This window comes from Lagopus leucura, unplaced genomic scaffold (genome assembly GCF_019238085.1).
Source record: "Lagopus leucura isolate 7727_CA_CO unplaced genomic scaffold, USGS_WTPT01 Super-Scaffold_1, whole genome shotgun sequence".
Lineage (NCBI taxonomy): Eukaryota > Metazoa > Chordata > Aves > Galliformes > Phasianidae > Lagopus > Lagopus leucura.
The window spans coordinates 6504541-6527393 of NW_024962250.1; the positions used below are offsets into that span (position 1 = coordinate 6504541).

At 38.3% G+C, this 22853-nt stretch overlaps 1 protein-coding gene and 1 non-coding gene across 7 annotated transcripts in view; both read left to right on the forward strand.

The window, feature by feature from the left end:
- Nucleotides 1-22853, forward strand: part of CKAP5 (cytoskeleton associated protein 5) — a 47591-nt gene that overhangs the window by 19731 nt on the left and 5007 nt on the right. For 4 of the 6 annotated variants that reach the window (XM_042870213.1, XM_042870204.1, XM_042870238.1 and 1 more), the window contains 27 exons: nt 940-1050; nt 2228-2320; nt 2815-3000; nt 3527-3621; nt 4882-4939; nt 5020-5145; nt 5505-5641; nt 5796-5970; nt 6300-6413; nt 10745-10873; nt 11523-11717; nt 12289-12424; nt 12732-12820; nt 13596-13706; nt 14009-14134; nt 14832-14981; nt 15342-15545; nt 15786-15921; nt 16730-16923; nt 17381-17553; nt 18678-18851; nt 19281-19401; nt 20112-20291; nt 20728-20915; nt 21326-21401; nt 22109-22297; nt 22379-22516. In XM_042870213.1, the coding sequence (XP_042726147.1) occupies nt 940-1050; nt 2228-2320; nt 2815-3000; nt 3527-3621; nt 4882-4939; nt 5020-5145; nt 5505-5641; nt 5796-5970; nt 6300-6413; nt 10745-10873; nt 11523-11717; nt 12289-12424; nt 12732-12820; nt 13596-13706; nt 14009-14134; nt 14832-14981; nt 15342-15545; nt 15786-15921; nt 16730-16923; nt 17381-17553; nt 18678-18851; nt 19281-19401; nt 20112-20291; nt 20728-20915; nt 21326-21401; nt 22109-22297; nt 22379-22516 (3804 nt within the window). The remainder of the gene's footprint in view (nt 1-939; nt 1051-2227; nt 2321-2814; nt 3001-3526; nt 3622-4881; nt 4940-5019; nt 5146-5504; nt 5642-5795; nt 5971-6299; nt 6414-10744; nt 10874-11522; nt 11718-12288; nt 12425-12731; nt 12821-13595; nt 13707-14008; nt 14135-14831; nt 14982-15341; nt 15546-15785; nt 15922-16729; nt 16924-17380; nt 17554-18677; nt 18852-19280; nt 19402-20111; nt 20292-20727; nt 20916-21325; nt 21402-22108; nt 22298-22378; nt 22517-22853) is intronic. The other 2 variants (XM_042870229.1, XM_042870247.1) reach the window with 2 other exon arrangements.
- LOC122181205 lies at nt 19453-19563 on the forward strand. The gene has a single exon (XR_006179379.1). It is a non-coding gene; the product is annotated as a small nucleolar RNA SNORD67 (small nucleolar RNA).

Genomic DNA, 22853 nt, shown 5'->3' on the forward strand with positions numbered 1-22853 from the left:
ATGATTTGCTGTCTGGCGCTGAAAGCTTAAAAATATGATATTCTGGAGTTATGCTTCAGATTTCAAACTAATAATAAACTAAATCAAATTTCTTGCATGCTGCTCAGTTGGGGATGAGCCAAGAACACATCGGAAATCTGTGTGTTAATGGAATCATTCATATAGTGTATATACATATGGGTTAGATGCTTTGTTTCTACTTCAGAAAAAAACAACCTTTTCCCTTCCATATCCTTTCAGTAGATTAGTCTATCTCATTCCCCGTCTGTGGATCGGACAGTAACAAAAAGCTGCTTAAGTTCTGAAATCTATTTGCAGTTTAAGCTGTCAACTACCTTTAGGAAGTGTCCTTTAGTATGAGTATATATATTATATACGGCACAAAATGAGGATACAGTTCTTGAGAATAGTACAGGTACCAGAAATGCAAAGGGAACTTTTACTATGTTTTGTTTTCAGAATAACTTGAATTCATTCCATTTAGATGGACGTGGAAGGTGTCTTCTCCTGTCCACCACTATTCTCTGATTAATTGCTATGAAATCCCAACTTCATACAAAATTATCTTGTATACTTCAGGTTATCTTTGCTTGATTCTTTAAGTAATGCCTACCTGGTATCATTTTTGACTGTGCAACTGAAACTTTTCAGGGATTATTTTTCTGTTGCAATATGATTTAGCAGCTTCCTAAGCTCTGTATTGTAACCTATACAAAATGCAAAACCCTTATATTGTAATCTGTACAAAATGCTTCAACCTACAGCAGAACTTTGTCATTATGGTGTCATAATGGTGACTTAAGTCATATGGTGACTTAAATTTTGTAAATGCATCGAAGAGCAGGAGTTGTTCACGTACATTATATGTCCCTAGCTCTGTTCTTCCTACTAATGCAGAATCCTGTGGGATGTGTTATTCTTATTCTGATCTGTCTGCAGATAGAAGTTTGTGAGGAGAAAGCTGCTGCTGTCCTTCCAGCTTCCTGTATCCAGCAGCTGGACAGTGGTAACTGGAAAGAGAGACTTGCCTCCATGGAAGAGTTTCAGAAGGTGAGTTTTGCAACAACTAATAAAAGGAGAAATGGGGGAGAAGAAAGCAAGAAATAATTTCTTCAGCTTGTTTTAGGCCTGGTAGCTCTCTTTTAAAGAGACATACCAGAGTAGCAGTAGGTCAGAATGCTGTTTCAGATGAGTTAAACAATACTTGCAAAATACCAGGGGCATACATGGTTTAAATTAACTCTTAATCCATAACTGTGGTGCAGTAACCTTCTTAATTTGATGTAGGTATGGTTTTATGAGAAGCATTTGAAGCATATACATGGACTGAAGATGCGTGTCTATTAAAAATATAAAGTAATTATAAAGGTTTTGCAATGATTTGTGCAAAAACACTTGCAAGTCCCCATTGGTTGCATTTTAAGCAGCGACTGAGCGTAATATCAAAGTTTCAGTTAGTAGCTTGAAACTTAGGACAGTAATATTAGTATTCATAACTGGTAGTGAGTGCTTCATGTAGTTACAAACGTGATCTACTACAAAAAGTGGGATGTGAAGCCTGATTCTTTTTTTTTCTTCCTGCGGTATCATAGAACTTTTGAGAATTCGCATTCAAAAAGCAATCAATTGTTGATGTACAAGTAGTTCATACCATTGTATTGCAGTTTTAATTTTTAATTAAAAAATTGAGTTTTAATATTTTAGTGGAAGTGCTGACTGACTGAAATTATGGAACAGAGCTGTTACTGGCAGCACTGAATATTGCTGCAAAAGCTTAAGCAGATTTACTGAAACATGAGGATGTTATAGTTTCAGTGGAATGCCTTTGTGGGGAGGAGGGGCTACATTAAGGCTTAGTCTCTGCTTTGTAGTCAGCTTTCTAGATGGGCCACTTACTAAATGTTACATTTCCAGATTTGGAATGGCCAACAAGTGCTTGTAAATACACTTAAAGGATAAACAAAGTGTAGAAGTATGAACACTTCCACCAAAATGTTGGCTCAGTGTGTGTAAAATGGGCTCCTTGCAGGAATGGGTCTTATAGTAAGGCTGTTCAGGTAAATTCTTATGCTGAGGATTTCTGCAACTTAGTGTAATATTATGAAAACACTTGCATGACAATTCAGGTAATTTCCATTTGTGTGGATGTTTGGTGTTTGTTTGTTTGTTGGTGGTTTTTTTCTTTTTTCATTTGTGACCTTTTGGTTAACTTTTGTTTATCCTTAAGGCTGTTGAGCTTATGGAGAGAAGTGAAATGCCTTGCCAAGCTCTAGTAAGAATGCTGGCCAAGAAACCTGGTTGGAAGGAAACAAACTTTCAGGTAATACATCTTTATCTCAGTAAGCAGCAGTTCATTTTTATTACTTAATGTAAGCTGTTCCAACTGAAAAAAGGCCCTTGCTGTATATAATTGTTTTAGTGCAGTTCTCTCTACAGTCAAGTGAGAATATGTACTCTAAAATCGGATTTCTTTTTTGCTTATAATTGAGACTTCAGGAGACACTTGAATGTGTCTAGATGTATATCGGTGTTTGTGTATATGCATGTATAGGTATAGATAAACTCTAAAAGCTAGTAATGGTTGCTCAGTATTGATTGTGTATTTAAAATGTGTATACACATTCAGACAATGTTTATGTTTATATAAACATTTATATATAGTTTATATTCAGACAAATGCATGTATGTCCTTGAGTAGACACAATTTAATAGAAAAAATGCAATTTGTATTTCTTACATTAAATACGTATACACTTTTTAGAGGTCTAAGATATATAAAAGTGAGTGACTTCCTTGCTATTATCAACATTCCAGGTGATGCAGATGAAGCTGCATATAGTTGCATTGATTGCACAGAAAGGAAACTTCTCCAAGACTTCAGCACAGGTTGTATTGGATGGTCTTGTAGACAAGGTTGGTGATGTGAAATGTGGGAGCAATGCAAAAGAAGCCATGACAGCAATAGCTGAGGCATGCCAACTGCCATGGACTGCTGAGCAGGTGAGTGGATAGCAAAGTATTCTTCTGTTAAAGACAGAAACGTGTTCTTTCAGGGAATTTCAGGGAAAATCAGGGAATTAAGTCTTCAGTCTTCATGCGTTTTTTGTTGTTTTGTTTTCCTGTGCTGCTCAGCACAGGGAAATTTGAAGGTATCTCTTGGGATAGCTGTTAAATGCGAAAATAATGGTAGTAAATAGGTACCTTTCTGAAATAATGTTTAAAAAAAAAAAAAAAAAAAAATTTGTAAAAAGTGTTTGGGGGGGGAAAAAAAACCACTTGTACACTTCTGTAATATAGCTGATCTCTGAAAGCCTTTTAGTACTTTAATAACTTCTGGTTTACTTCAGCTGCAATTATATTATGTTACAGTGACACAACAAATTTTGCCTTGGTTGTTACCCCCAGCTCTTTTGGTTTTTTTGCACTACCCTGATTTTTGCAGGTATTATCACTCATTTACGTACAATAGTTCTTTGTCACCTGGCTTGTAATATTAGAAAACTCAAGCTTTACTTTTCTCTTCCAGGTTGTGGCTACGGCTTTCTCTCAAAAGAACCCTAAAAACCAGTCGGAAACTTTGAACTGGCTCTCAAATGCAATTAAAGAGTTTGGCTTTTCTGGGTATGTCTTCCAAGAGAAATTTGAGTCTGTGTTTTTTATCTTGGGCTGAAGATTTGTTCTTGAGAGTGCAAGTGCACCGAACTTTTACTTCTCTCAGCTCTGATACTGACTTCATCAGCTGCTCTTCCAGTTCTAAACGTGTAAACAAAAACATCTGACAGGAATAATAAGGTTGCATCCTTTGTTAAAAGATCCCTTCTCATTGGGGCTTCTCTGAAGAGTCTTAATCTACATATGGAAGTGGGATGACTAATAGTTTTGGTACATCTATGCTCTGATGCATCTCAGTATAGTTTTGTTTGGCACAGTATAGAGGAATATATACTGGGATGCTTATTTTTCTCATTGGGGTAGAGTTCTAGGGTGATGTTTTAGCCAACGCAATTACTGCTTCTGATGCTGGATGGGGTAGAAAATAAGTTCTTCATTAGAACCAGTGTAACATTCCTTAGTTTCTCAGCACCTATCTCTTAACTGAATGCTCTCTATTATATGTATACAGTAATGTGCCTTTTACTTAAGAGAACAAATTTCTGATTGTTGGATCAGCAATCAAATGCTAGTTTAGTTGATTGCTTAGGCAGTTACTTTGACTGGATTATACAACAGCCATGAAATGGGTAGTTGCATTGATTAAGTCTTGGGAACTTTTTTCAGTAGCAATTCGTATTTGGACAAATTCCACAGAAAGTGTATTTCCACCAGAGTAATGTATGGAGATGATAATAGAACGGTGGTGTTTGAAACCATGCGAAGGAAGCTTTCATGTTGACCCATCTGTTTTCTGTTGCTGCGCAGTGGTGGTATAGAAGGTTAAGTAATCTAAACCTTCCTTCTTTTGCGAATTACTGATTCTGAAATTTGGACCTTTTTCAGCAAGATCCTGGTACAGGTTCACAAAAAAATGCTTTTTATTATGTAGCCACATTTCAGGTGCTTAAAATGGTACTAGACTTGTTCCTTTGGGTTTTGGTACTAGCAATTTCAGGATTGTAGTAATATAAGAAGCTCTACAACTCTAATAAATTGCATTTGATGTTAGTTATCTTAGGTTTACTGTGCTGACTTTCATAGCAGCTTATTCCCAAAACTGACCTATTTAATTAGTACCCTGTACTTAAGATGTTAATGTGCGAATATTTTCTGCTTCTCGGTGATTTCTCATTCCCATTGCATTTTTTTAAAATGTTTAGTATGCTATGATTTGGTTGGTTTGTTTGTACTCATGGGAATGTGATTTTTTTTTTTTTTTTCCCACAGATTGAATGTCAAAGCTTTCATTAGTAATGTGAAGACAGCTCTTGCTGCAACTAACCCAGTAAGAAAATTTATTTTAATCCAGAATTTTGATCAGTCCTTAATGTGAAGACTGAACACTTTTTATCACCTTTCTGTCAGGCTGTAAGGACTTCTGCCATTACCTTGCTGGGAGTCATGTATCTTTATGTGGGACCATCTTTACGAATGTTTTTTGAGGATGAAAAGCCAGCCCTTCTCTCTCAGATTGATGCAGAATTTGAAAAGGTATGAAGTGTAGCATTCTTAATACTAAATATCACTAAAACTACTTGGAAACAACAGTAGTTGGAATGTGTACTAATACTGTGGGTCTAGCCTTTGATTTTGTTTTAAGTGAACCAAATTTCTGAAGATAGCAGCTGCTTTGGTGAGCTATATGTGTTGTGCCTAGCTATGCCAATAGTTTTTTTTTTCCTGTGACAGATTGCAAAAGCTCTTGTTTTGGTTTTTTTTTTTTTTTTTTTTTTTTTTAGTATTATGTTTTAAAATCTTTGACACTGAAATAGTGTATTTGTGTTGTATGAGTGCCTTTATTTTTAATGTCAAACTTTAAAATAGCCATTGTAAGCTTTTGTTGCTTGCAGATGCAAGGACAGACAGCACCAGCACCAACTCGTGGCATTTCCAGGCACAGTGGAGGAAGTGGGGATGATGGTGAGGAAGAGGAACAGGAAGATGTTGGGAATGATGTTGTGGATCTTCTGCCAAGAACAGATATTGGGTACATTTATATTCTACAACTTGAAGACATTTGCACTGCAATTCAAAGCTTCATTGACATCCTTTATAAGCATAAATCTGCATTATTAAAGCACTCAAATACTGAAGGCATGTAAATAAGAAAATGGACTTTTTACTTTTTCTGTTTTGTACAGTGATAAGATCACAGCTGAGCTAGTGGCTAAGATTGGGGACAAAAACTGGAAGATCAGGAAAGAAGGTCTAGATGAAGTGGCAAGCATTATTAATGAAGCCAAGTTCATACAGCCCAACATAGGAGAACTTCCTGCTGCTTTGAAGAGTCGTCTCAATGACTCCAATAAAATCTTGGTATGTTATTTGAAAACCTACTTTTCAACTATTTCCAGTTCAGAAATGAGAAATAGTTTATGGCAGAGAGCTGTTGCAATGTCACAAAACCATTATTTTGAAACCAGTGGAGTGTATTAATGAAAAAATCTTCCAAAAAAGGAGATTATGTGTGTCGCCATACAAGTAATGCTCCTGTTTCAGTGTCCCTATATCACTGAGCAGGCATTCTGAAGTAAAAGCTTATGTACAGCAGCGTTAACTCTCTCCATGTGATTTTGAATTTTGCATATATGATTGTATCAGTAGCTTATTCAAAGACTTTCTCTTTACTTTCTCTTTATATGCAGGTGCAACAAACGCTGAGCATTCTTCAGCAGCTGGCAACAGCAATGGGCCCCAATATCAAACAGCATGTGAAAAATTTGGGCATTCCTGTCATTACAGTCCTTGGAGACAGTAAGGTAAGATGCTCAATACCTTTCTCCTTTTCACAGAATCACAGAAACACCAAGGTTGGAGAAGACCTACAGGATCATCCAGTACAACCATCCAGCCATCACCAATAGTTCTTACTAAACCACGTCCCTCAACACAACATCCAAATGTTCCTTGAACACTCCAGGGTCGGTGACTCCACCACCTCCCTGGGCAGCCCATTCCAGTGCCTGACCACTCTTTCAGAGAACTAGTATTTCCTAACATCCAGCCTAAGCTTCCTCTGGTACAACTGGAAGCCATTCTCTATCACCAGTTACACAAGAGAAGAGGCCAACCCCTAGCACACTACAACTTTCCTTCAGGTAGTTATAGAGAACAATAAGGTCTCCTCTGAGCCTCCTCTTCTCCACACTGAACATTCCCAGCTCCTTCAGCCTCTCCTCATATGGCCTGTGCTCCAGACCCCTCACCAGCTTTGTTGCCCTTCTTTGAACACATTCCAGGGCCTCAATGTCTTTCTTGCAGTGAGGGGCCCAAAACTGGACACAGTACTCGAGGTGCGGCCTCACCAGGGCTGAGTAGAGGGGGACAATCACTGCCCTGTTCCTGCTGGTAACACTGTTTCTGATGCAAGCCAGGATGCCATTGGCCTTCTTGGCTACCTGGGCACACTGTCGGCTCATGTTCAGCCGAGCATCAGTCAATACCCCCAGGTCCATTTCTTCTCCACAGTCTTCCAGCCACTCTGCCCCAAGCCTGTAGCCTTGCCTGGGGTTGTTGTGGCCAAAGTGCAGGACCTGGCATTTGGCATTTTAGAAACTCCTCCCGTTGGCTTCAGCCCAGCTATCCAGCCTGTCCAGATCACAAAATCACCAAGGTTGGAAAAGACCTTCAGGATCATCCAGTCCAACCATCACCAATAGTACTCACTAAACCATGTCCCTCAACACAAAATCCAAATGTCCCTGGAACATCTCCAGGATCGGTGACTCTGCCACCTCCCTGGGCAGTCCATTTCAGTGCTTGACCACTCTTTCAGAAGAGTGGTATTTCCAAGATCCTCTGTAGGGCTTCGCTTCCTCCAAGCAGATCGACACTTCCGGCCAACTTGGTCTCATTTTTGCCTTTCTGCCCTGAAGTATACCTGGGAATAACTGTTCCTGTTTGCTTTTGAGATGTGAATGGTAATTAAAGCTTTGGAAGCTCATGCAAGTTGTGATGGTGATTTTTCTGGAGGGGGATTGTTTTTGCTTAAATGACAACTTATTATCCAAATAAAGTATCCTTGGTATGCATTCTGCATGAGATATATTCTACTGCTTGTGAATAACAGGAGCTGGGGTCATAATTCATCTTACAAATGAAACGCAGTGACTATGTATACATGAACTGAACTTTCAGACTGAAAGTACGCTACTTTACCAAGAAAACCTGATTGACTTTAAGGTTGCTCGTAGAAGTCTTCTTTTAGTGTATCAGTGTGAATTCCAGTGTGCAGTGTTGTCTTGTTCTGTGTCACTGTGTGGGAGACTTCTGTGTAGGCTGAAATATGGCACTGACTTATACTGAAGTTTGTATAATGTCATTGTTGAGCTTGTCAAGATACTGTGTCAAATCAAACCTAGGACCATGGAAAGAACTATTTGGGACAACTGGAGAGAGGGAGGCTTGAGAAGATGCTAACAACTTGTGCCAGAATTCACAGGCAATCATCAGAGGTGATATTTCAGATGTTCCTATTCTGAGTGTGAGCAGTAAAATGTGCAGGAAGTAGGTGAGCAGGTTGAAATTGGAAGTCTTCCTAGCAGCAAAAGCAACTACTTGGAAAGCTGCTGAGGATGTGTGTCAAAACTGGATTCCTACTGAAGTACTATTTTTGTTGATGCCTGTAGGAGAAAGGTGCTTGACACAGTTTCACAAGTCTGCATTTATATGCAGATTGAGAAGGAGAATCATCTTCCCTTCACCTCCCCCAAGCCCAGATGAACTCTTACAGTGGAAGTGCCTGGAGATTAGCATTGCTCTTCTGGAAGCCAAAGCTCACTCAGCATAAACTGATACTGGTTTAGCAAGTACCTTCTAATCAATTGCTTGTTATTGAACATAGAAGGTTCCCTTCTTATTTGAAGAAGCTGGTTGTTATTACCTAGGGGAAAATAGCTGCTTCTGTGCTTCAGTTTCATGAAGCTTACTATTTCTGAGGAGTGTGTGTATTTGAAAGCACGAGAAGCCAGCTCCAGTTTACAAGCTGTGGTATTCTTGAATCTACAAATGAACAAGCAAAATGTCTTCTACTATACTGACGAGCTGTGCTGATATTTGAAGTACAACATGCTGATGTTGCATGCCAACATGCATCAGTGTACCAATGCTTAATGTGTTTGCATCCTTGGTGTTGGTGGTGTCTGCATTGACTTCATTCTTCTCCTCTTAGAAGAGGCAGAAACTCTAAAGTACTCTGTTCAAGGAGTTCAGATGAGACTTGTCCTTTTTGTGTCAGAAAGCTTGATGTGTTTGTCTGCCCCAGTAGGAATGACAGCAAGTCTTGCCTGCCATAAATAGATGAGTATCATTTTAAAATAAATTAAAATCATTTGGTATGTGGAGACTAGTCAGGATTGCCAAGAATTACAGATTACTTGACTACTGACAGTTTTGAAGGTGGAGTTGGGCAGCACTCAAAATCTAACAGTCCCTTCTGCTGGAGATCGTTCTTATTCTGTGAAGAGCACAAGTATTATCCTGATGCTACTTGTAAGTCACGGTATCTAGCTTCTTTCCCTTCTCCGGGATCTCTCTCTGAGGAGCCTAAGTTCCATTTAAAATCCAGCAAGTCAGAAGTCGCATACAAAGATGGCTTCTAACAAAACAGACACCTCATTATGTGAACTGAGGAGCTCGTTGTCTGTTTAAAGCTCAAAACTACATGGTATAGTTGCAAGGATACAGATTTTAAATTACCATCTACACATCTACAAATTCACTTTTGTACAGTTCTGAGAACATGCGCAAATTGTGCTACAGAAATTGTCGTGTTTAATACAACAGTGAAACTGGGTCTCCTTCCAAACAATGGGAGGACTAAGCATAAGGATCTAGATTTAAAGAAAAAAAAAAAAACAAACTAAAATAAGGTTTATTTCAGGTTGTTTCCTCAGTCCAAAGGAACTAATTTTTTTTTATGAGCAAGCTGGTTTCTTTCTTTTATTCACCCCTCAAGTTATCATGAGAAAGCAGCAAGCTGTCTTCACTTGCAAGTACATGATTTTTATGGATAAGACCTACTGAGATGAACCTGTATCATCACCAAAATGTGCAATACAAATGCATAATACCAATGTTACTGGTATTACAATTACAGTGTGCTGTGATACTGATGGAGGGTTGTGTACTCATCCAAACATTGCAGTAATAACTATTCTGCAAGATTTATCCAGTTGCAGGTATTTAGGGAGATGAGATAGATTTTTGAGCCTTGCTTAAAATACTGACATTCAGTGAATAATTAAGCAAAACCAGGCTCTAACCTGTAAGTAGACAAATGTAGCTGTTTGCATTTGGCACAGGATTTCCCTCTGTGGACGACTTTTTAGTAAGGATGCTGACTCTGGGTACATGCCAGAATTGAGTCAATTTTAAGTGCAATGTAACACGTATCCTATGTATCTGTTATACAAACACACATACTTTAGCTTTAATATCGTCTTGCTTCCTACTCAGCCTATGGGAGAGTGGTCTGTTCTCATGTGTACACTCGTGTTTGTACTGACAGATTTTCTTTGAAGAATCGTGTGTTCCATCTGACTTCCAATTTCACATAACTGTTTCAAAAAAAAAGACACAATGTGTTTTGTTGTTTTTGTTTTTTTTTTTAAACCAAAACACTAAAGGCAGATCTTGGGTAAGAGACTCACCTGCCCTTGTTTTGACCTTGGCTCAGAAACCTGAAATAAGACTGCCCTGAAACTACTAACAGGTTCCATAATCTTCTTGTCCTGCTGTATGTATATGCTAAGCCTGATATAACCATTACATAAATCAACTTTATTCTTTAGAAGTCAACCTTATCTGTACCTATTTTTTCATTCAGGAGTTAAGGTTAAGATAGCAAGTTTGAAGTGTTTCTAAAGATAACCTTTTGTGCCTGTTTATTATACTTATCACTTTTTAATAGTAAGTTTATGATATGATTTGCTTATTTCCGTATGCGATAGCGACACTAAAATTAGACTCTGAATCCTACGTTTCTCAAGTAGCAAATGAAAACGTAGTTCAAAATTTATAATGTAGAATCTTCTGTTGTAATCTTCTGACCCTTCTTTAGGATTATTCATAAATCTTGTTATTGCTACAGAATAATGTTCGTGCTGCTGCACTAGCAACTGTGAATGCCTGGGCTGAACAAACTGGCATGAAAGAGTGGCTGGAAGGAGAAGACCTATCTGAGGAACTCAAAAAAGAAAATCCTTTTCTAAGGCAAGAGGTAGGCTTCTCTTAACTGCTCTTTGTGTGTATTTGCTCAAAATAACCGTTTTTGCTATGGACTAACTTTATATAAGCAAACTGATGTTGCATAATACAACTATTATGTAAGTAAACAAGAAGCAACTCTCTGTTCTTGCTGACAAAACTTTACAGGGCTAATGAGCTGTCCCCTGGTGTGACAGCTGTAACTTAGATTTTAGTGCCTCCAAAATGCAGGTTTAGCCTCTTGGTCACCCTTATAAGACTATTTTGTTTCCCGTCAAATTGACACAGTAGTGATGAAGACCAGAACAGAGCTGGAGGTGTTAATATATTGAGGTTAACGAAGTGCAACTTGCTAATCAGCTGTGCTACCTAGTCTGAAATTCCAGTGTTATTTACAGAAGGAGGAATCAGCGCACACAGTCTTACCTGGTCAGGCTCCAAGTTTTGAAGTAGCTGCATATTCAAATACTGTACTCACTTTTTGTTGTTTCTGAATTGTTAATACTATACTTACGTTGTTTAGGAGTATGTTTGCCTAAACATAGTTTTTTCCTTTTCTTTGTATGAATGAGTAAAGGACTGCTGTTCGTGCTCTTATGGCTTATGTTAGGTGTTCCAAATATCAATAATCGCTTATTCAAAAACATTTTTTAAACTTATAGCTTCTTGGTTGGTTGGCTGACAAGTTGCCTACCCTCCGCTCTGTTCCTTCTGACCTGCTCTTATGTGTGCCTCACCTCTACTCCTGCCTTGAAGATCGAAATGGAGATGTGCGTAAAAAGGCTCAGGATGCCCTGCCATTCTTTATGATGCATCTTGGCTTTGAGAAGATGGCAAAAGCCACCGGCAAGCTGAAGGTATTGCTGTGACTAAGAGTGGCTAATGTGACTTCGACTAAGTGAATATTAAATGGTTAGGTTTGTGATGTATTTGGTCATGGAAAACCTTGCCTGCACTGAACTTCAGGTGGCTGAAAATAAGGTCAGGAGATTGCAAGTTTTCTGTACTTCAAAAAGACCGTGGCCACAACTGATTTATCACTACAAGAGCTTGTTATTTATTCACAATGTGTGTTTTTCTGAAAGAAATCTATTTGTTGATAGCTTACCATTTATTGTCTAACTGTATGCCTTTAAACACATATATGGCTTACTCAAACAATAACTCATAGGGTTCTCAAGTAACTTCATAGGACTGCTCAGCTGGAACAGATTGCTGGTTTGCTTCATATACATCTTCCAGAAATAAACTAATGGCAAGGTGTCCCATCTCAGAATGTGAAGATCTGAAAGCATGGATGTTCCAAGTGTCATGAAAGATGCTTACTAGAGAATATTCTGCTTCAAAGTACTGTCGTTTTTCTAGTCTGAGGTATGTATTGAAATAATAATCCTTCCATATCTGTTATTTTGTTTCCCCGCCCTCTAGCCTACTTCCAAAGACCAGGTACTGGCCATGCTTGAAAAAGCCAAAGCCAATATGCCAGCCAAACCAGCTCCGCCTGCTAAAGCATCCTCCAGAGTGGGAGGGGGAGCAGCTCCAGCCAAATTCCAACCTGCATCAGGTAACCTCTCAAGTTCTGGGAAATAACTGAAGAAAAGGGTTGGTTTACATTCCCCTAAGAAGAATTTTTGGTGAAACAGTACTTTAATGATTATTTATGTTTTAAACTATAATAAATTTGATGTATAACGATGTGGGGAACTGTGTGTGCTAACATGCAAAAGAAAATTTTCTGTGTGATAAGGGCATTATCGCACATTACTATCATTATCTTCATGAGTAGTTTATTATTCTGTTCTAAGAACAAAAAAGCAGTGTTGATTTGAAACAGGCTTCCTGATAGTTTGGGATGATCTTTGTTTTTCCAGCTCTTACAGAAGATTCAGGGTCAAATACCATGGAATCTAAGCCTGATCCCAAAAAAGCCAAAGTAGGAGGAACTTCCTCTAAAACTAAGGTAATTATATTCTATTTTGTGTGATATTAATTCAATTAAATTAACAGATTGAGTAATGTTTTATGTGTAAAAGAGTATAGCCCTTTCTTGGGACTGCTTTTAAAAAGAATCAGTGTGTTTGTCTGATTTCTGAAATTAGGTGTTCCTATAACTTCTACTTAAGTAGGTAATAACAGAAATAATGTTTAACTAAGCCTGTTTTGTTTTGTTTTTAAATGCCACGTGAACAGCTCATTCCATATTGTAAATTTGTTTGTCTTCTTGGTTTCAAGTAATTGAGTATTTATTCTTACCATTGCTGTTCTGCTGTGAACAACAGTGTTGAACCCATGTATTGAAGGAAATTCATCTCCTTTACAGTAGGAACACAGAAGCAAGAAGAGAAAGAATATGTTTGAAAGCACAGTCACAGCCTCAGCTGTGCATCCTTGAATTGTTCTTTCATTGTTAGTGATTTTTTTCTATATATTTTAAAGTTAAGCAAAAACCCACCTTGTTTTATAATCCTTTTGCTTCTATTGCCTCAAGTAATGTTATGAGAAAAAACTGACGCAAGTCCAGAGCTATGACAGAAATGAATGGAACAAACTTGGAAGGATGTTGTAGGCTTGCCAAAGTTAATATATTTGCTTGTCAGAATTTTGATTCTGGAGTTAATACCTCTGCAATGGACACAAAAATAAATAAAAGCCCATGTAAGAGATGTGGATTGGTAACTCTTCCAAGTAAATATGTCTCTAACAACAAAGCCTTTTTTCTTATGGCTTATTTACAGCAGTCAGATGTTAATAGCAGTGTGTCCAAGGGCAGTACCAGCCTGTCCAAAACTAATACAAACTTCAGCAAAGGCAATACCAGACTGACAAAGAGCAAATCTATCAAACAGGTACTACATTGGGTTTTAGGTATGTGTGTGGGTAACTGGTGCACTGGTCCAGAATGATATGTCATCTTTCACAGGGTGCTGTTGCACACACTGTCACGAGTATTGCTTCCACAGCAGCAGAGCACATACTTTAAAAAATTCTAATCAACTTTATTCTTTCAGCTTCTCTCTGGCTCTTGTTTACGTAGGCAGCATGAGGTTGGCTGGCATCTAATGCTTGCTATTGCTTGGACTAAGGCATATGTCTTGTGTTGCTTCTTAATACCTTGGGTTTGGGGTTTTTTTTGTTTTTGTTTTCTCAGGGCGTACAGGGGAAGAAAATATTAAACAAGCCTACTTTAAAGGAGGATGATGACAAATCAGGTCCCATTTTTATCATAGTCCCAAATGGGAAAGAACAGAGAATGAAAGATGAAAAAGGACTGAAGGTAAGAAAGATCTAAATGCATTCACTTATTTTGAATTAGTATTAATTTTAATACATCCTTTTGTTCTGGCATTTAAAATTAACTATGCTAGGACATGAAAGTTCTATTTTCTGTCTGTCCTTTGGGTTGTTTATCCAGTGCCCCAGTTGACTTGCACAGGCCCATATTACTTTGTGATGTTTGTCTGTTTGTCAGATTTTGTGCATCTGTATGTTCTTGTAGAACTCCTTGCTGCTTCTAAGAGATGATCCTTAGCTTTACAGTGTCAAGTTGATCAACCTTTTGTGCGTACCTAACGTTGGAGTTCTAGGATCCACATTAAATTCTTTATATGTATTTTGAATGGTACTTCTTAACAAGCTCTTTTTTTTTTTTTTTTTTGTGCATGTGGAAATTTTGCTGCTTAAAGCATGCTTCATTGATTACTTGCCAGTGAAAAGACCTATGTAGCTTAAAAACAACCACTCTAAGTAGTTGGTAGAAATTAAGGTAACAGCCTAAAGATGACTGCTCAACACAGGATCTTTTATGGAAGCCAAGATGAGCAAAAGCCATTTAAATTTTCCCATTGTCTTTTGATAATGAGAAGATTTTGAAAACAGATTCTGAAGTAGGACTGAAAACAATACAATTTGCAGACTTTTTCAAGAGCAAAAAGTGCTGCTTGCTTTGAGTTCCAAATGCTGATGTTTTGCAGGTGCTGAAGTGGAACTTCACTACTCCTCGTGATGAATACATTGAACAGCTGAAAACTCAAATGTCCAGTTGTGTAGCCAAATGGTTACAGGATGAGATGTTTCATGCAGACTTCCAGCACCACAACAAAGCACTGGCTGTTATGATTGAGGTAAGTTTGGATCTGTGCTAGTGGATGACAACAAAAATAATTATTCCTTGCTGTCTCATCTTGAATTAAAATCAACTAGGAGTGTTCTGAGAAGCTAGAGGTAACTGTACTGTGAGATTGTAACTTTTTTCCAGATAATTAATGAATTTTATGTTTTTGAGGAGAAGAGAAAATTAGTTTGTTCACTAGAGGTTTTTCTTAAAATGTCAGAAAGCTGTTTAAGCTAAAAGTGAGCACTTGCAGCCTCAGAAATCAGTCAGTGTGTGTAGACTGTCTCAGCAGGCATAGCTTTTTCCTTGTTCTGATTTCTTGAACAGCGTGCTTCACTTTGCCCCTCTTTTTTCCCCGTGTTGTTTGAAGCATTTGGAGAATGAGAAAGAAGGAGTCATCAGCTGCCTGGATCTAATCCTGAAGTGGCTTACTCTACGGTTCTTTGATACCAACACAAGTGTTCTTATGAAAACACTTGAATACCTTAAATTGCTGTTCAATATGCTGAGCCAAGAGGAGTATCACCTTACGGAAAATGAAGCATCGTCTTTCATCCCGTATCTCATCATAAAGGTACTCTTTATTATGCAGAAGTTAACCTCGCTTTCTGTGGGGAACGTTGCAGGATAACAAATTACTACAGTGATGCTCATTCTGAATGTGTTGTGTATTTGCCTTTAAAAGGCATTTTCCAGAAGGAGTTTTTGCACTGAGAATAATTTTGACTGTCTTGACATTAAACGACTCATCAGTATGAAGAGTCTGTTCAAAATGTTTAGTATTTCTTCCCAACTGTTTCTGCTTTTCTATTAGGTAGGAGAACCAAAAGATGTCATCCGCAAAGATGTGCGTGCCATCCTGAATAGGATGTGTCTCATATATCCAGCCAGCAAAATGTTTACTTTCATCATGGAGGGGACAAAATCTAAAAACTCAAAACAGCGTGCAGGTAGGAAATAGCATTACATACTAAGCAGTTTCAGTTTTTAGCCGTGTTGTTTTGCATCCTGAAAAACCAACTTAACTTCTAGTGGAAGATGAGATTTGCCCTGTATGTAGAATTATATGCACTTGCAAGTAACCCTGTCATGTATTTTAGTTAAAGGAAGAATAATCTTGCTCTTCATTTTTTTATCTTTGGAAGGTGTAACAATCTGTTAATAGTAATTTAACATTAACATTGTTTGAGTCTTCCTTGAGGAGGCTTGTTTTAATAAAACAGTGCTGTGGAGAACAATGACGACAGTACTGTCCAGGTCACTAAGGGAATCTGGTAATACGATCAGAACTTTGAAAAGATGTCTCTATGCTGTACAGAGGTCTCAACTGTTTTACTTTAGGAATTGTTTACCATATAGTGTTTTAAAGTTCAAACAGCTTCATGGTCACCTTGAAATCTCATCCTTATAAATCTAGAAGGTTAAATTCTATGATACGACATTACAAACTTACAACTGTCTAAACTGCCTAATTGTGAAGTTGAACATCACATAGCTCACAGTAATGGGAAGTACTTGGAAAGGTATGGGAATGACTGACAGCTTTTAGATGCTTGTGTGCTTCTTTATCTCATAAATCACCCAGAAGATGTGCATCTATCAACACAGAGGGCAAGAACTATCATTCTGTTAATAAATTGAGTGTTGTGATTCACCCTTCTGTATAGTGAATGTTCGTTCTCAAACAGCACAGAAGTCAGAGGATTGTTTCTCAGCAGCTTTAATTTTGAATCTGCTTGTGTCATTTTCTTCCTTCAGAGTGCCTGGAAGAGCTTGGATGTCTGGTTGAATCTTACGGCATGAACGTATGCCAGCCAACTCCAGGGAAAGCCTTGAAAGAAATGGCAACTCATATTGGTGATAGAGACAACACCGTTCGCAATGCTGCACTGAACACCATTGTAACTGTCTACAACGTTCATGGTGACCAAGTATTCAAGCTGATTGGAAATGTGAGTGTAACTGGAAATATCAATGGTTGAGTTGCAAGTACTTGGAACAGGCAAGCTGTAGCAGGACCTTGGCTTTTGGAGTCCCCAGTGTTAAAATGTTGCCTGGGGCTCATAAATATAGAGGACATGCAAGAGTGGATAGGTGTGTTTTGTTCTTCAGCAACACAAGCAACAGTTAAACTTACTAACAGTGGTAGGATTTGAACTAAAAATGATTTGTTTCTTGGAAACAATGTGGGCCAGAAGTGGCTGTATTTCATATAGTAGCTTGTCCATATGGATTAACTAGCTCCTGGACAACCATCTGGTAGTCAAGTGACCCTGTTGGAGAGCTGCTAGATGGTAGTATTGACTTGCCTTGGAATTGCAAAACCTCAGCCTGTAATAATTGTGTCACCTTCAAGAGGTACACATTTCTAAAACTCATTCCACTGAGTGAAAGCATTGTTTGTTTTAGCTGTCAGAGAAAGACATGAGCATGTTGGAGGAGAGAATAAAACGGTCAGCCAAGAGACCATCTGCTGCTCCAGTGAGACAGGCAGAGGAGAAACCTCAGCGTATCCAAAACATCAGTGCGAATGCTAGCATGCTGCGGAAGGGGCCAGCTGAGGATATGTCTTCCAAACTCAAGTATGTAATGATACATTATGGTCTGCAGGTGGTATAGTGTATGTGCTAATGTCATGTCCAGCTATGTTATTTTATTTTGTGTATCATCATTGCATGTTGTGAAAATTGGCCAAAGAATTTAAAACAGAATGTCTGAAACTTTTTTTGTCTTGTCTGTCTTGAAATCTTTCTAAATGGTCTTGTGCCTTTTTTCACTGCTTCTCCATGGACAGAATTATGTATCGCACTTATAGGATGTAAGTACTGCCCACTAACTCCTTAGTGCAGGGGCTCTTCTGTCTTTCCATTTCTATCCTTGTCATCCCTTCCAAAGGGTGACATGTTTATCATAGCCAGTTCAGTAGGTGTATAGATCTGTGATCTGAACAAAAGTAAGAAAACAACAGCAGAAGTTTCTACCGAGGTGTCTGTAGGTGAAGCTGCAGGCAGATATGGCACTTGTGGTAGACAGCTGTTGGAAATGCTGGGAGAATGTCCTGTGTGTTGCATTTATCTGGACCGTGTCCCTAACTTGTTAGCACAATTACATAGTACAGAATTGGATGAGCATGTGTGAAACAGCCTGGAGAGACGGTTTTGGAAACAAAAGCTCAGAAACAGTGTCTTACCACTTGCTCATTGTCTTGGGATAGAAGTCCCTGTTGGAGAATAGCATACGATGTTTCCTTGAAACTTCTAGTATGAAGTACAAGTTATATGGGAGAATACTAGATTCATTTGAGCTTGCAATGTTTCTATGTACACATGCATCCTATTCATCATCTAAAAACACAAATGAACTCTAAGCCTATGTTCCATTAGTGCTACTTTAAACTGTGTTCAGTGATCTCTAACAGCATTAGCTAGTTTATACCTAACGGCAGTGGTTTGGATGGGGCCTCATCTTGTAAGGGTAGCTGGGAAAGCAAGTAACTGGCAGCTGCTCTTCTGGCTTACAAAATTTAGTTTTACTAATAGCTAGGGGAGAGCAGCAAAGGGAAGTTTTTAAGGATCTTGAATAAAATCACATCTCCAAAATGTGTGCTGTTCTATTACAGGAGCTTTAGGGCTACCAGTAGATGTTAGCACTGTTACTTTTGCCTGTTGAGTGTATTTAATAAACATCTCTCTCCTGGTTTCTGTAGCCAAAATCGCAATATGGGCAGTCACTCTGAGACAGCACATACAGTTCCACGGGAATTTCAGCTGGATCTTGATGAAATTGAAAATGATAATGGTACTGTCAAATGTGAGATGCCAGCACTTGTACAGCACAAACTAGATGACATCTTTGAGCCGGTCCTGATTCCTGAGCCCAAGTGAGTCTAGTTAGATCTAAGTAAAACCAATAAGAACTAAAGAACTATTCTGAGAAGCTGAAATGACCAGTTTGTACATTCAGACCTCTTTACCTGAGAAGGTGAAGTGTCAGCTGTTCTGAAAAGAGATGTCAGAGTCATGATCTACGGTACTGTTTTGAATTCTGGATAGCTGTTATTTCTAATGAAAAACCTGAGTTATGCTTATTTATTTTTGTGTCATCTTTTTTAAGACAACATTGATCTTTCTTAAATGTGTTATGTCTGTTAGCATACTGGTAAACTCATAGATATGTTAGAAATTGTTTCTACCTTGAATGCTCCCTATGAAGATAAAAAATCTTGTCTCTAAACTGCTTCTGAAAAATAGCAGTTTAGTATAAACTAGAACACTCCAAAGGGTAACAAATCCTGTTTTCACCTGTTTAGAATCCGTGCTGTGTCGCCACACTTTGATGACATGCACAGTAGCATTGCTTCTACCATCAACTGTGTCATTTCTCAAGTAGCCAGTGGTGATATAAATACAAGCATTCAGGCTCTAGCACAGGTAAGAGAACTAAGGTGTAACAACTATTCATACTGAACTAAGCTATTTCTCTGCGAGGTTGATGAGCTGCACTCTGGTGGAGCAACCGTGTCAGGTGACATGGACTCTGCTCAGAATCTCCCTGATGACAAAACTAAGTGCACAGGGGCCATCTGACTCGCTTTAGTAATATTGATTTCACTTCTGTGTTGTGGAATAGACTCTAACACAGAAGCACTAAGGGGGGAGAAACGTAATTTTATTTTTTGTAAAGTACACATCTATACTATAGAGACTATGCTATACAGATTTGAAAAAGCAGACTGTTGCCAACGTAACTTAACTTTTAAATGTAAACTGCTGTGCAGACTCAGCAGAAAGATTTTGTGTCTTCCCTCATAGTTAAAGCCCACTCTGTGAGTGTGTGAAAACTATGTAGAAATGTTTTGTCTGGAAGATTTCACAAAGTTGTTAATTCCAGAATCTATGATAGATGTCAAGACTGTACAGGATACTGATCCTTTGAAGAGATATAAATGTAACATATTATATTTGGAATTAGCAATAGAAGTTTGTAGCTTACTGATTTCAAGTGAAAGCTTGGAATAGAAATACCTTGGCAAAATAGATAAGGGCAAGACTTTTCTTATGTAAATGTTTTTAAATTATAGCTGTTTTGCACTGTTTTTATTATGTTGACTTGGGTGTTCTGTTTTGTTTTTAAATCTTAGATTGATGAAGTTTTCAGACAGGAAGACAAAGCGGAAGTTATGTCTGGCCACATTGATCAATTTCTAATAGCTACACTTATGCAGCTTCGGTTAATCTACAATACACACATGGCAGATGAGAAGCTAGACAAAGATGAGATAGCGAAGCTTTACAGCTGTATTATTGGGAGCATGATATCGGTAAGGCTTTGACCTATAAATTAAGGTGAAAAGTAAGGAATGTCTGCGCTGAAGTTGCAGCCAAATGGAATACCTGAGTGGAGCTGACTTGCACCTAGGCTAGCACACTATTATTTTATGAAAGGTTTGTTGTTAATTATCTGCTCACCAATGCACCTCTTGGGAGGGACCAGAGAATAAGCAGTAGGGGTAGGGAAGAATGCCTGTTTATGTCTTTAATAGCTTACAGCCATCCTGATGTTTCTATTTAGTTCTATTTTAACATTCCTTAAGCTTTGTATACTTAGTTGGATATTTAAGTATTTTCAGAAGTTACTCAGAAATCCCCCACTGAGGGATGAAGCAGGAATGTCAAAGGGATTTAGTAGTGTAGTGAAATCTTTTTATTGAAGTATTTTATGTAGGGAAGTCTTTTAACCTTGTTTTCAATTGGTAGCTGTTCCAGGTAGAGAGTCTGGCTCGAGAAGCCTCTGCTGGCGTGCTAAAGGACCTAATGCATGGTCTTATTACATTAATGCTGGATTCTCGAGTTGAAGACCTCGAGGAGGGTGAGCAGGTCATCCGATCAGTCAATCTCTTGGTATTGAGGGTTCTTGAAAAGTCTGACCAGACCAACATTTTGAGGTATGTTGTTCAAAAAAAAAATCATGACTTAGTAGTCATTCCATCTATTCTTCTGTGTTCCTTGAATGAATGATTATGTTCATTAGTCATGTTGTAAACAAAGAATGATCTCTATAAGATTGTTTAGCTAATAACAAAGAATTGTCAGTGGTTATTAGTGGTAATTATAGCTTGTCTGCATAGTCTGTGCAGCTGAAGGCAGGCTAAGCAAACTAGCTTGGTGTGGTTGTATACGTTTCATATTTCAGCAGACTGTCTCTTAATTGCTTCTGAAGTGCTGTAAAGAGAGAGCTCTTATATGGCATGATGTGAACAACTGGAGTAGTCTCTGGTGTAATACTGTGTTGAGAAACTAGTCATTTTGTGTAGTGCTGTCCCATGTAATTCAACTCTAAACTTAATCCTTCTAGTGCTCTGCTTCTTTTACTTCAAGACAGTCTGCTAGCAACAGCCAGCTCTCCTAAGTTTTCAGAACTTGTCATGAAGGTGAGCCTCTAATAGCGGTTTTGAACTCTGAAATGCCTGGTTATGAATCAGTAATGTAGCTTTAAAAAACAGATAGTTTATTTAAAAAAAAAAAGTGACGATAACTGGAAGTATTTATTAAATGTTTAACTCAATGACTTCATTCTCTCTACTGAGAGAAAGCTTAACACCTGCTAGTAGTTTACAGAAGATCGTACATGCTTATACATGCTCCATAGAGGGAGATACAGTCACCTGCTCGACCTGTTTTCTTAGGCACACTAGTGTACTGTGCATTCAAACAATCCCAGGCTGAAACTGGCTTGTATATCTTACAGCACCCTTCTATAACTGGCATGATGTAGTGAGAACTTCAGCATTTTTTATAAGGTTAAACCTGAGGGCATCATGTTGTGTTCAGGCGTACTTGGCTTCTTTGCATTAATTGCTGAAACTTCTTCACACAGAATGCCGTCTCTTGTTATTGGTGGTAAAGTCAGTACTACTACATACAGTTTTATGCATGGCTTCTAAAGGAAGATCTGGATAGAGTGCTGCTAATGAGAGACCATACGTACCAATAATTTTAACAGACACACAAGCTATGTATGTCAATGTATGTTGCAGCAAAGTGAAACAACTCAAAGATGGTTTTGTGTAATCTGGTCTTAAGTATTTAAATATTCCTTCCTGGAGTTGTCTTGCTGTAAGTCAATCTGTCATTCCAGTGTCTGTGGAGAATGGTGCGTCTTCTGCCAGAAACCATCAACAGCATCAATCTGGATCGGATTCTACTGGATATCCACATTTTTATGAAAGTCTTTCCCAAAGAGAAGCTGAAGCAGTGTAAGAGTGAGTTTCCTATAAGGACATTGAAGACTCTGCTTCACACCCTGTGCAAGCTGAAAGGGCCCAAGGTCAGACCTGGCATCAGTCATGTACTTCTTTAAATTGATTTGTTCACGTACTTTGTAAAGCTACTGCCTCTTTTTCTTTAGATCTTAGATCACCTAACGATGATAGAAAACAAAAACGAATCTGAGCTGGAGGCTCACCTGTGTAGAGTAATGAAGCACTCCATGGACCAGACTGGAAGCAAAGCTGATAAAGATACAGAAAAGGGGGCTTCTCGCATAGTAAGTAATAGAAATATGTTGTATGGCAATTTATTCAGAAAACAAGCTTCAATTAGTAGTGGAGTAAGGATTATTCTTCCCACATGCAGGTGGCTTTGTAAATAATCTCTTATTTCTAGGGCTGTTTTAGAAATTTGCAGTGTTTCTAGTATTACCTAAATATTGTGTATACGTGCCAGGGTAAGATGGTCTTCTGAGACATTGGTGTGTGCAGCACAGGCTTTATACTGCTTGCTAAAGCACTTCATCTACTAAGAGTTAACCATATCCAAACCAGATCTTAAATGCTGGCCTCTGAGAATCATGCTTACAACTTGGTAATGTCTTTATACTTCTC